Raw genomic sequence first — 13156 nt, forward strand, 5'->3', positions numbered from 1 at the left:
AAGATGTCATCAAGAAGAAGCCCTTTGGGGTTTCTGAAGCCCCCCAAACACCAGCTTGGCCCTTCCAAGCTGCTTACCTGATCTCACCCCAGAACAAACCCCACAAACCGCATTTTTTCCGCTTGTGTGAGCTTAGAGAGCAGAAAACAAAACCCAGAAGCTGGCGGGGCCGGGGCCAGCCGCGTCGGGGCGGCCGGCATTGGCTGCAGGGCTGGCGGGGGTCCAGCTCCCGACGCTATATAGCAGCGAAGGGGGGAGCCGGGCTGCAGAGCGACTGCTGCCGCCTGCCTCAGCCGTCTCTCGCACCCTTCTGACGGCCGAGGGAAACCACAGCCTGCCAAGATGTGCAAAGGATTAGCGGCGCTGCCCCACACGTGCCTGGAGAGGTGAGAACGGACAGCGAGCGGCAGCGGCGGGCGGCGGCTGCCTCCCTGCGGGGCTCTGCTGGGGGAGGCGAGGGGCAGAGGGTCCCCTTGCAGCCCAGCCCCGCGAGGGAGGCGAGGGGCAGAGGGTCCCCTTGCAGCCCAGCCCCATGAGGGACATCTCTGCTGGGGACTGGGATGGCCCAGCTCTGAACTGGGAGGGAAAGGAGGCTTGCTGGTGGGGATGCTGCATGTGGCTGGGACCCTCCGTGGGACAAGTGCTGATCCTGTCCCAAACTCCCCGCTCCAGTTCAGGAACTTCTCTGCTGGGCTGCCTCAAACCCACTCCTCAGCCTCAGCTGCTCACCTGTGTGGGCCCAGAGCAGAAGCCTGTTGTCCTCAGACCTTGCTGTTTGCAGAGCACAGAGGGGAGAGAACAGGCAGGAGAGGGGCTGCCTTTCTGGTGCAGAACCAGCCCGGGCTCCAAAGCAGCTCAGAATCCTCTTCGACTGCTTGCATCTCCCTCGGGCATGGATTAGCTGCACCCCAGCCCCTCTTGTGAGGCTTGGCTCTGTGCAGTGCCTGCTCTCCAATGCTTGTGACACCCATCCTCATCTTCATCTGCCTTGAAACCTGCCCAGGGTGCTGGTGGTGCTTCCTAGGCTGCTCACAACCCTTGGGAACCCAGGCAGGCTCCAGCCCTCAGCCATCTGCATGCTGATGGAAACACGCAGAGCTGGAGGGGCTTTGGAGGGCATGAGAAGCAGAGTTGCAAGGGAGGCCACAGGATGAGGCTGGGATCTCCATACAGCATCAGGATGCTCAATCCTTCACCAGAGGAGGAAGACACCTGGTCGAATTTACAAGTGAATTGCCCAGCAAGGATTTCCTCACCGCTGCAAGTACCCCTGAGATGAGAGTGGCATTCATTGCCCTGGAGGGAGCTCAGGAGAAGTCCTGCTCCAGCAGCTTAAGCTGATGCTGCTTGCCTAAAAGCAAATCCTCATCACAGGCAGGGACAGGACCATGGGCTGTGACCATCTCCTTCCTTGAACAGTGCCTTTTGGCCAGCCTCATGCATACCTTGCCTGGTCTCCTGCATGGCAAGCAGCACTCTTCCAGACACACTTCTGCTCTGGTGGCAGCTTTGTTGTCACTCTCCTGCTTTCTACCAGTACATTAGAGTTTTGGTTGGTTTGAGGTGGTTTTTGCTGCTGCTGTGCTGATGCTTTTGCTGGCCTCTGTTACACCTTCCAATCTGCTTGCAGCCTACCACTTCATAGTTGGGAGTCAGGACTGGGTTTGTCCCCTGTGCATCATTTTGTGCTGCTGTCTGGGGAATTTCAGCAGCTGCTTCGTTGCCAGCCTCTCAGGACCCTCCTGCAGTCTCTCAGGACTGGTCCCCAGGTGCTGTACCTGGGGAGTGCAGCCCCTGTTGCTCATCCCTTCTGTCTATGCACATAAGGTGCTGAACAGCAGAGCCCCAGCCCATGCTCCCACCCAGGGAGACACACTGTGTGCTGAATGCCACACTGTCATCCAGGAGATGACCTTCTCCCCTGCAGACCAAAGGGGTTAGTGCCCCCTGCCTACCCCAGAGGCAGGTGCCCCATGCCCTCTGCAGAGAGGGCTGCTAGATTTGCAGGAATGCCTTCATACTGCCAGAACTGCCTTGACTGCTCTCCAGGAGACCATATTTGTCCATGTGTCCACCATGGCAGTCTGGTACAGCTGCTTCTGACATGCTGGTACAGCATCACACTTGCAGCTTTATAGCTCCTCAAATCCCCTCTGGAGCCCTTTTTCCCCTCAAGGGGCAGCCCCTGTGGCACCTCCCTGCCCTTAGGCACAGCAGCAGCTTCAGCTTTCAGCTCTAGCTTTATCTTCTTTAAACTTCATGTCTTTCTTTCTGGTTTTGTTTTTCAAGCTGGAGTTTCTCCTGGCCCTCCCCAGAAGCCTTCTTGTTCTCCATGTGTTTGTCAGAGCCCATATTTTCTTTTAATGATTCTTGGAAGCTGCTTCTCAGACTTTTTCTTGGCTTGCTCCTGTCTGTTCTCACACTTTAACCTTCCACAGTTTATGGCCCTCTTGCTTTTTCTCACTGGGCCATAGCTGGGGCAGCTTTGAAGGATGCCTTCTTGTTTAGAACTGCCTCTTTTTAGCCTGCTGCTTGGCCTTTGCTGAAGCCTCGCTTGAAAACTTGCAATACATCTGCTGCAGGACGCCAGGATGATGTCTTTAAATAGCCCTTCCCTCCCACCAGCTTCCAAGCACTCAGCCCTCTGGCTCTCCTCTCTCTCTTCCTTCCAAGAGCTTCCTCATCTTCACTGTCTCCCTGTGTTTCCCGAGGGTCTGAGAGCTGAGGACTTGCCCAGGAGGAGGGGAGGTTCTTGCTGCTGTCCCCACACCAGGACCTGCAGGGCTTCAGCAGGGTGGGCAGGCACTGATGGTCCATCGACGGTGCCGTGGGATGGATTCACCCTGTAGGGCTGCAACAGGAGTCCAACACCAACCCAGGGCCCCAGGCTGGGGAGAAACCCACCCACGGCACAGCCCGAAGGGAAGGAGCCACGGGGCTGAGCTTAAGTAGAGCCCCTGGCCGTGGGCAGGGCTGGGGCTCAGCTGGGGCTGCTCAGGGCCATTGAGGCCCATCAGAGCCCTTTGAACCTGTCAGGTGTTGGCCATGTGTGGTTGTCAGAGGGTGGGGATGGGAGGGCAAGGGTTTGAAGCACGCCCGAGCGTGCTGCAGGAGAGTGCTTGCCGCTGTGGGAAGCCACCGGCAGCTGCACACAATCTTGTGCCTGTGCTGTCCACACCAGGCAGGGGGTTCCCCAGGTCCTGCTCAGACAGCAGCAGAGTCCTGGGCCTGTTTCCCCACCTCCTTTGTCTGTCGTGTGGGAGATTTGGCTCTCAGAGCCCAGGTTTCCCCCTGCCTGCTCAGGACCCTTAACACCAATCATCCTTGCTTCAGAGGTGGGCAAGCCCCTTTGCCCTTGCTTTCCACTGCTGCTCCTGCCAGGCAACCCCCCATGATGGTCCAGCCACCTGCAGGGGACCATCCCTGGTGCACAGCACTTGGTACCAGCAGCAGGATGGACCCAGCACTGTCCCCAGCTGTGCCCTCCTGGGCATGGGGCAGTGACAGGGAGGAGAGCCAAGTGGCCCCTGCCATTTCTGCTCAGCCCCTCTTGGAGGGCTGCTCCCTGAGCCCACGTGGCCCCTTCCCCACAGAATGCATCTGCTTGGAAGAGGCCTCAAAGCTCATCCAGTTCAACCCTTGATGCAGCACTGAAGGGCCAACACCAAACCATGTTCCTAAGTGCCAGGTCCACACTTGAACACCTGCTTGAACAGCCCCAGGCATGGTGACTCCAGCACTGCCCTGGGCAGACCATCCCAGGGTCTGAGAACCCTTTTAGTGAAGAAATATTCCCTGAGACCCAGCTTGAGCCTCCCCTGGTGCAGCTTGGAACCATTTCCTCTGGTCTTGTTGCTGTCACCAAGGAGCAGAGGCTGCCCCCTCCTCACTCCAACCTCCCTTCAGGGAGCTGTAGAGAGCACTGAGGTCTCCCTCAGCCTCCTCTTCTCCAGCCTGAACACCCCCAGCTCCCTCAGATGCTCCTCATAGGCCATGTGTTCCAGGCCCTTCAGGAGCCTTGTTGCCCTTCTCTGGACATGCTCCAGCCCCTCAATGTCCTTCCTGTAGTGAGGGGCCCAGAAGGGAGCCGTGGCCACAAGCACAGACATCTGGGAAAGATCAGCTGGGGAAGAGCTGCCCTGCCCCATCAGCTCTCCAGGGGCACCCTCTGCACCCACACATTGCTTTGGTGCTAATGGGACTGCAGCTCCTCCCCCCTTCACTTGCTCCTCCGTGCTGCAGCTGTGCCATCCTTCTGGGTAAGGGCTGTGCCAGGGGGGTCCCAGCATGGCAATGCCAGCCAGAGGGTGCCAAGGGGGCACCTGAGGCTCACAGGAGAGCCAGCCCCACGCTGGACATCAGGAGTCAGCTCCAGCTGAGAGCATTTAAGCACATTTTATTCATTCATTAGAGGAAGCAGGACAGAGGGTGCCTGGCAGCATCCCTGTCCCAGAGATACCTCGGTGTGGGAGTGTGGAGACCTCCTCACCCTCCTCCTGAGGTCCTGATCTTTCCAGGCAAGACTCAAGTTTTCTCAGAAGCAGAGGCAAGGGAAGCTGTCCCTGTAGCCACTGACATTTCCCATGCAAACAGCTGGGGCTCTGGATGTGCTCTGCCCTGCTCTGCCCAGGGCTGTACCCCTCGGACAGGCAGTCCACGGCCACCACCAGCCGCTCGCTCCGGGCTGCTCCTCTGCAAGGGTGGCTGGGGGGGCATGGGGGGGAGCAGGGGTTGCACCAGGCCTCAAAAGTCACCCACAAAGGCTGGAGGGTGGAAAATCAAAACACAGAGGCAGTTTTACAGGCGGGGGGGCAGGGGGAATATTAAAGGAATGGAAATGAAACAGCAGTGATCATCCACAGAGGCCTTATGAAAACAAACAGCAGAGGGGAGAAGCAAAGCACTGTGAGCCCTGAAGCTGGGGAGCTACAGCCCAGCTGTGACAGCCATCCTGTGCTGAAGGCACCGAGCCCAGCTGCCCACGTGGACAAGGTGTTGGCCCCTTGCTCTCATCCACCTCCTGTGGCCAGCAAGATGGCCTGGAAGGTACCAAAGCTGGGCAAAAGGCCTTCCCTGCAAAGCCAGGGCTTAGGGGAGAGCTGCTTTCATCCTGGCATTTGTTCAGGCTCATGCAGCACACCTGAGTGTTCCCTGCAGAAGCCTGGCTTGCCCTCCACACCACCAGTGGGCTGCAGCAGAGGGGAGCCTTGACTAGATGCTCAGGGCAGTGTTGCAGATTGTATTGGGCCAGAAAAGGAACGTTCTGGGAGACAGCTGAAGCTGCTGTCGAGCCCCGGGAGCCCTCATGTCTCTGTGTCCTCCAGATGGAGGAGTGGAGCACATCAGTGGTGTCTGGCACCCAGCCTTTGGCAGTCAGGGTACTTCAGCTCCTGAAACCCTTCTTCCCCTTCTGCCCAGGGGAAGGAGCACCCAGGAGGTACCAGTTTGCAGAACCCTTCCCACTGCAGACTTGAGGCTTACAGAGACATCTCTCCCCCTCTGCTCTGCCCTGCTGAGACCACAGCTGGAATATTGCATCCAGTTCTGGGCTCCCCAGGTCAAGAGAGACAGAGACCTGCTGGAGAGAGTCAGGAGAGCCAGGAAGATGCTTGGGGGACTTGAGCATCTCCCCTGTGAAGAGAGACTGAGAGCCCTGGGGCTGTTTAGTCTGGAGAGGAGAAGGCTGAGAGGGATCTGATCAATGTCTATCAATAGCTGAGGGCTGGGGGGCCAGGGGAGGGGGCCAAGCTCTCTTGGGTGGTGCACAGCAGTAAGACAAGGAACAAAGGGTTCAAGCTTGAACAGAGAAGGTTTCAGCTCAACATGAGGAGAAACTTCTTTGGTGTGAGGGTGCCAGAGCCCTGGAGCAGGCTGCCCAGGGGGGCTGTGGAGTCTCCTGCTCTGGAGCCTTTCCAACCCCACCTGGCTGCATTCCTGTGCAGCCTGCCCTGGGTGATGCTGCTCTGGCAGGGGGTTGGACTGGGTGAGCTCTGGAGCTCCCTTCCAGCCTCTAGTGTCCTGTGACCCTGTGATCTATAAGGGCACCCTGCCCTGAGTGCTGCTGGCAGTGTGGGGCTGGTGGGTGCAGTATGGATGAGGGCTCCACGTGGGGCTGGCAGCGCCGTGTGGCCCAGCCCAGCCCCCTGCCCTGCCTCCTCTCCTCACCAGCTCTTTCATCTCCTCACCAGCCTGTCCTCGGGGCTCATCACTATAGAAACTGAGTGCTGCACACACATCCCCTAATTCATCCTGGGAGCAGCCTGCCAGCTCCACTGATACAATTATCCCAGCCACAGATGGGCACAAAGCAGAGAGATCAAGATCAAGAGGCACTGCTCACTCTAAGAGCCCAGCCTGAAACGCTCAGCCGGCCCCGTGCAGCATCAGGGCCATTTAGGTCCTCTGTAATTAATCACAGAGCTTTGTACCTCTTCAGTGGCCAGGCTGAGGTTTGTGTGGGCACAGGGCAGGGACCATAGAGTCATAGAATTGTCAGGGTTGGAAGGGACCTCAAGGCTCAGCCAGCTCCAACCCCCTGCCATGGCCAGGGACACCTCACACTGCAGCAGGTTGCTCACAGCCACCTCCAGCCTGGCTGCAAACACCTCCAGGCAGGAGGCTTCCACCACCTCCCTGGGCAGCCTGTGCCAGGCTCTCACCACCCTCATGGGCAACAACTTCTTCCTCACATCCAATCTCAATCTCCCCACTTCTAGTTTTGCTCCATCCCCCCCAGTCCTATCCCTCCCTGACACCCTCAAAAGTCCCTCCCCAGATTTCTTGGAGCCCCCTGCAGATCCTGGAAGGCCACAATGAGATCTCTTCAGAGCCTTCTCCTCTCCAGCCTGCACAACCCCAACTCTCTCCAGCTGACCTGTGTCTGCTCACCCCCTTCTGCAGGGCCAAGGAGATCAAGACCAAACTGGGCACACTGCTCCAGAAGCCTGACTCCAGCATTGACTTCATCATCCCCTACCCAGAGAAGCCAGAGAAGCCACCCAAGGCCCAGAAGTGAGTATCTGTGCTGGGGCAGGCGGTGCTGGTGCCAGTGCCTGGCCTGAGGGGTGGCTGCAAGCCCTTTTGGGATGCAGAGGAGCTGAAGCCCCTGCTGTGGGTGGGCACAGGAGGCTGGCAGGGCAGGTGACACGCTGCTGCTGCGCTGTCAGCTCAGAGTTACGTCAGGGCAGCGTGAGATGTGTCAGGCAACGCAGCTTTCTGGAAACCAGAGTCCTCACAGAAACTCAATTTGCTCTTGATGAGATTTCAGCTTATTTGATAAAGGTTCTGCCAGAGGCACATGGCACTTGGGCTTCTCTGAGTCACCTGCCTCAGCCCAGAGGTGCCAGCCTTGCAGAGGCTCTGGGGTGGCAGCGTTTCCCCATGCTGGGTGCACGGTGCCATGGGGTGATGCCCGGCTCTGGGCAGCTTCGTGCTGATGGCACCTGCTCATTTCAGTGCCTTCATCTGAGCCTCTGCTCCCCAGCACCCAGCTGGTTTAAGGACAAAGCAAAGCAGAGGTGAAGCTCTAGAGGCTGAGGGACTGTGCTGCAGGATTAAGAGTTCAGAGGAGGCAAAACAAGGCTTGACAAGAACGATCAGCTTGGCTCCAAAAGCAGGATGGCTTCCCAGACGTAGGCTGATGGCCTCACCTGGGGCACCTCCAGCCCGGGATCAGGCAGCTGAGCCAGGTGCCTGAGCTGCTGCCTTGGCTTGTTTGCCACCCCACAGCCCTGCTGTCCCTGGCTGCATGTGGCTGCCCAGGGGACACCTGCCACTGCCTCGGGGAGCTCCTACCTGCCTTTGAGTGGCACCCAGACACACACGGTGCTGGAGCACCCATGTCTGACAGCACCCAGACTGCCTCATTGCTGAAGGGAGGAGAGGCTGACTGCCCTAACCAGCCCAGCTGATGGCACTGGGAGTGAGGGCTCATCTGGGGGGGCTTGAGTGGCCATGCCATGATGAAAACCAGGAGGCACAAACTCCTACTTTTCCCAGGGCCAGCTTTCTACTTCCCCTTTTAAACCACAGCTGTTTGGTTTGCACTGCTCCCTCTCCCCACTCTCCCCTTCAACCCAGGCAATGCCACTCCAACCTGGTAACCCTCTGCCAAGGGACTACTAAAAATCCAGAGCAAACCTGAACCCCCAACACTGACCCTGACAAGCGCTGTGGTCACTTTGAAGGCTGCAGCGTGCCGGACGCTTGCCCCCACGAGAGCTGCCTGGGCAGGGCAGGCAGAGCCCTGGTGAGCAGCACATTTCTGTGCTCAGTCACTGCCATGCCCAGGATGTCTCTGTGAAGGAGACACATTTGTCCCCATTAGCTGTCTCTGCACAGAGCCAGAGAACATTTTCACTCCCCGCTGGCTGGGGGAGTTGTTTTCCTCCGCACTTGCGCCGCGGCGCAGCCTTGGCATCGCTCATCCCTCCGGCAGCCCTTCGCAGCTAATATCATCCCCGGGACGCTCAGGCAGGGGAAAAGTGAATTTTGTAGTTTCCAGGAAACCTTGGATTGTGTTGGTCTGCTGCAGAGGCGTTCCCCTCGGCGGGGAGGCACCTGGCAGGAGCGTGGGGGCAGGGAAAGCTTTTCATCCCTGATAGCAAAGGCAGATGCGATTCAAGGGCCGGATGTGAGCGATCAGAGCGAGGTCTTCACTGCTGGGTGCCGGTGATCTGATGACAAGAGAAGGCTGGACACCCACCGACCTGAGCAGGTCTTGTGTTCTGCCAGTCTCCTCTCCCTGCTAGAGCCACTGGGCAGGGCAGCTGGGTAGGAGTACCTGCCCTTTCCCTGCACCCACCGTTGAAGCACCAAGCCCCCCAGGACTGGCAGCTTGTCCTGCCCACTGCTCCCTCTCCAGCCCTGGGGTTATCTCCACACCCAGAGGGTTTTGGCCCCAACACGTGGTCCCTGTGCCAGCAAAAGGAGCTTGAGAGCAGTGGTGCCCATGGAGAGCTGTGATCATCTGTGGCCACCCCTGTGCTTGGTGGCATGAGGAGCTTCCCTTCCCCTCCACTCCAGGGATCAGCCTCGTGCTCCAGAGCAGCTCTATCCTACTCCTGGGGACTGAAACCACCCCCCTCCCCAACCACAAACCCACAAAGAACGCCCCCCCAGAGCTCTTCAACCACATCACAAGTGTTGCAGTTGGAAAAAAAACAACAAAACAACAAACCCAAACCAAAAGAGTAGGAAAAAGCAGGCTCAGGAAGAGCCCTGAAGGTTTCCACCGGGGAGGGAAGGAGACGAGGGCAGTGTCCTGCCCCCGCAGGGCGTGGGAATGGGGCGGGGAGGCTGTGGGAGTGGAGGGACGCTGACCCCAGCCCCGCAGCGCAGGGCTGCAGTGATCCGGCCCCCTCTCCCCGCCCCCTCAAGCTGAGACCATCTCTCCCTGCTCCAGCAGGAAAACGCAGGGATGCTTCCCAGCTGCCCGCGGAGCCGCGTTCTGCCCTGCCGTGCACAGGCGCTGGGGCATCTGTGGCTGCAGAGGGGGCTCCCTGCCTTTCACAGCATCACAGTAGAACCAAGGTTGGAAGAGACCCCAAGGATCATCAAGTCCAACCTTTCCCAACAGACCTCACAACTAGACCATGGCACCAAGTGCCATGTCCAATCTCCCCTTGAACACCTCCAGGGACACCTCTGCCCAAACTCGAGGGAATTCGCCCACCCAGCCCCAGCCTCACCCTCCCTGGCCCTCGGCTCTCCCCAGCAGGAAGGTACTTGTGCTGCCATGCAGCCACAGCCCCATTGCTCGGCCAGAGGCAGCCTCCACAGCTTATTCCACTCCTCCCCGTTTGTAAGTGACTGATTTAAAAGCCTGGAGCCCAGAGCAGGGCTGGGGGACAGACATGGACCCCCTGGGCTTTCTTCACTCCCTGCAGGCCGTCACCGGAGGAGGCTCTGCAGTGGCGAGACTCCCTGGAGAAGCTCCTGCAAAACCCCTGTGAGTTCACATGCCCTGCTGCTCCTGTTCCCCCAGCCCACATCCCCTCCTGGTGCTCAGGGAGGGCTCAGGCTCCCCGGGAGCAGCAGTGCTCAGGGTGGGCTCGGCCCATCACCAGATGGGCTTGCCAGCTTCCACAGCTTCCTGCGCTCCGAGTTCAGCGAGGAGAACGTCGAGTTCTGGGCGGCCTGCGAGGACTACAAGAAGACTAAGTCACCCTTGAAGATGGCAGAGAAGGCCAAGAAGATCTATGAGGAGTTCATCCAGACGGAGGCACCCAAAGAGGTCAGTTGCCACGGGGCAGGAGATGGTCCTGGGAGAGATGAGGCTGCTGCTGTGGTGGCCTCCAGAGGAGAGTGCCACTGGTAGCAGGACACCTTGCACCATGGCTGAGGGGCTCAGAGGGCTTCACCCTCGGCAAGGGGCAGCCTCCTCCCAATGTGTTGCACTCCCACCTCTCACAGCCCCGGTGTTTGCATGCTCAGCCTCTGATGGGCTGCCTCCTGCCACAGGTACCTCCTCCCCACAGCTGGCTTAGATTAACCATAAGGGCTGAGAGTTTACAGCAGTCCTCCTCCCCGCTTCAGCTGTGCTGCAGGATGGACCTCATCCTCACAGATTTGCCACCAGCAACTGCCCCAGGACCCTTGTGTGGGTGTTGGTGGGGCAGAGCAGGCAAGGGGAGATCCTAGTACCCACCCCTCACAGATTTGCCACCAGTAACTGCCCCAGGACCCTTGTGTGGGTGTTGGTGGGGCAGAGCAGGCAAGGGGAGATCCTAGTACCCACCCCTCACAGATTTGCCACCAGTAACTGCCTCAGGACCCTTGTGTGGGTGTTGGTGGGGCAGAGCAGGCAAGGGGAGATCCTAGTACCCACCCCTCAGCAGGGCAGGGTCCCCAACCCTGGTACGTTCCACCACAGGTGAATATCGACCACTTCACCAAAGGTGTGACCATGAAGAACCTGGTGGAGCCATCACCCAGCAGCTTTGACATGGCCCAGAAGAGGATCTTTGCCCTGATGGAGAAAGACTCCCTGCCCAGATTCGTGCGGTCAGAGCTCTACCAGGAGCTGGTCAAGTAGCAGTGCGGCAGGGCTGTGCCAGGCGCTCCCCGCGGGCCCTCCCCACTGCTTCTGCCTCCACACCTGCCCCTGCTCCTGCAGCTGCTTTGCTTCCCCCCTACCACCCCAGAGAGAAAAACCACCCGGGGGCTTTGCTAAACACCTCCCCCTGTGCTTTGGACTGTCAGGTGTCCTGATGTTTCCTCTCCCAGGGTCTCTTTCCTCTCCCACAAAGAACAAACAGCAGGGAGCCCTGGTGACCCTGGGTTTGGGACCCAGAAGGGTGGTGGAGTAGCCCCAGCCCTGCGGTGACCAGGAGCCACTTGGGCAGCCAGCATTGTGGGGCTTGGCTTTAGCTGGAGGCTCTGAGTCACAGCTTTGCCTTCTCTGGACCTCTCAGGACACAGAATCATAGAATTGTCAGGGTTGGGAGGGACCTCAAGGCTCAGCCAGTCCCAACCCCCCTGCCATGGCAGCAGGTTGCTCACAGCCACCTCCAGCCTGGCTGCAAACACCTCCAGGCAGGAGGCTTCCACCACCTCCCTGGGCAACCTGTGCCAGGCTCTCACCACCCTCCTGGGGAACAACTTCTTCATGATAATTTTTCTCCCAGTTTTGCTCATATGTCTGGTTTGGCTCAGGCTTGCTCCCTCCTCCCAGCTTCCCAGGGTCTTGCTGAGCCTTCTCAGAAGGTCCCCTCTGGGTGCTCCCCTCCCCAGCCAAGTCCAGCACTCCTCCAGTCCCCGGGTGCAGGCTGGGGCACGTCCTCCATGCAGTTGGCATCATTTTGTCTTCAGGAAGCAGATGCTCAGCAGGCAGAGGGATGGCTGCCCAGTGGGGCTAGCTGTGTGGAAGGGAGAGCGGCACGGCAGGGAGGGCTGGGCGCACCTGGCTGGCACCAGGGGCGGGCAGAGCGAGCCTGCAGCGCTGCTTCCCAGTGACACCACTTAGAGCCAGCTGTGAGCCGGTCTGCTTGCTCCACGCTGAAGACAGTAAAGAGGATAAAAGGAGATCTGTTTGTTCAACACACCAGGGCTGTTTAGCAACCCAGACCTCCCTCTCGCTCCAGCCGCTTGCACGCCCTACCCTGTTCCCTGCCTGCCGCCCCTGCCCGCAGCCCCTGCCCGCGCCCCCAGCGCCTCTGCGCAGCCCTCAGCAGCGCCGCTGGCTGGTGGTGTGCTTCGATTGCAGCTTCAGCTGCTGCTGCTGCTGCTGCTGCACTTCCTTGCTCCAGCTGCTTCCCTCTGCAGTAGTCAGGCCAGAGCGATACTTCTGCACAAACCCAGTCAAGGGGCATCGATCAGAGGAAGGAGGAGAATCATGTTGGTGGAAACAAAGCTGCAGTTGCAACTGTTCAGATCCAACCTGAAACAAAACGAAACAGAACAAACCAAACCAAAACAACCCAGAACAAACCAAACCCAAACAAACTAAACCAAACCAAAACAATCCAGAACAAACCAAACCCAAACAAACCAAACCCAACCCAAACAAACCCAACCCCCAAACCTCAAAAAACAAACTCAAACAAAATCCTGCCATGGGAAACAGGAGAAATAAACCCCTGGCTCCTTGAACAGATGGCAAACTCCTCTGAGTTTGTGTTTCCTCTCTCTCCTGTCTCCTCCCATCTGCCCAGGCCAGGTGTTTCCAGGAGGCTGTCTCTTAAAGACCATCTCTTTGTAAACCATTGGGAGCCAGCCTGCTGCTCACCTGCAGGAAAAATCCCATCTGAGGTTGGGGCAAGGGCATGTGTACATGGAAAGCACCTGGTGCCTCATTTCAGCCTCAAGATCATAGAATCATAGAACTGTCAGGGTTGGAAGGGACCTCAAGGCTCAGCCAGTCCCAACCCCCTGCCATGGCCAGGGACACCTCACACCGCAGCAGGTTGCTCACAGCCACCTCCAGCCTGGCTGCAAACACCTCCAGGCAGGAGGCTGCCACCACCTCCCTGGGCAACCTGTGCCAGTCTCTTTCCACCCTCCTGGGCAACAACTTCTTCCTAACATCCCATCTCAGTCTCCCCATTTCTAGTTTTGCTCCATCCCCCCCAGTCCTATCCCACCCTGACACCCTCAAAAGTCCCTCCTCAAGATGGATGTGAGGACTCCCCTCCACCATGGGGCGTGGATGTTTCAT

General features: G+C 58.7%; 1 protein-coding gene across 1 annotated transcript; it reads left to right on the forward strand.

Moving 5' to 3' along the window:
* The first annotated feature begins 277 nt into the window (after nt 1-277).
* On the forward strand, nt 278-11482 carry RGS5 (regulator of G protein signaling 5). The gene is made up of 5 exons (XM_054165371.1): nt 278-386; nt 6901-7011; nt 9888-9949; nt 10068-10234; nt 10874-11482. Exons 1-5 carry the CDS (start codon nt 343-345, stop codon nt 11033-11035), a joined length of 546 nt encoding a protein of 181 aa, XP_054021346.1. The 5' UTR covers nt 278-342; the 3' UTR covers nt 11036-11482.
* The last annotated feature ends 1674 nt before the right edge of the window (nt 11483-13156 follow it).

The sequence above is a fragment of the Dryobates pubescens genome, chromosome 11, assembly GCF_014839835.1.
Source record: "Dryobates pubescens isolate bDryPub1 chromosome 11, bDryPub1.pri, whole genome shotgun sequence".
NCBI classification, from domain to species: domain Eukaryota; kingdom Metazoa; phylum Chordata; class Aves; order Piciformes; family Picidae; genus Dryobates; species Dryobates pubescens.

Bases quoted from the DNA above. Each gene is read 5' to 3' on its own strand.
- RGS5 (XM_054165371.1), top strand. From the start codon at position 343: ATGTGCAAAGGATTAGCGGCGCTGCCCCACACGTGCCTGGAGAG. The intron at 387-6,900 runs GTGAGAACGGAC...CCCCTTCTGCAG, and splicing joins CCCCACACGTGCCTGGAGAG to GGCCAAGGAGATCAAGACCA. The intron at 10,235-10,873 runs GTCAGTTGCCAC...GTTCCACCACAG, and splicing joins AGACGGAGGCACCCAAAGAG to GTGAATATCGACCACTTCAC.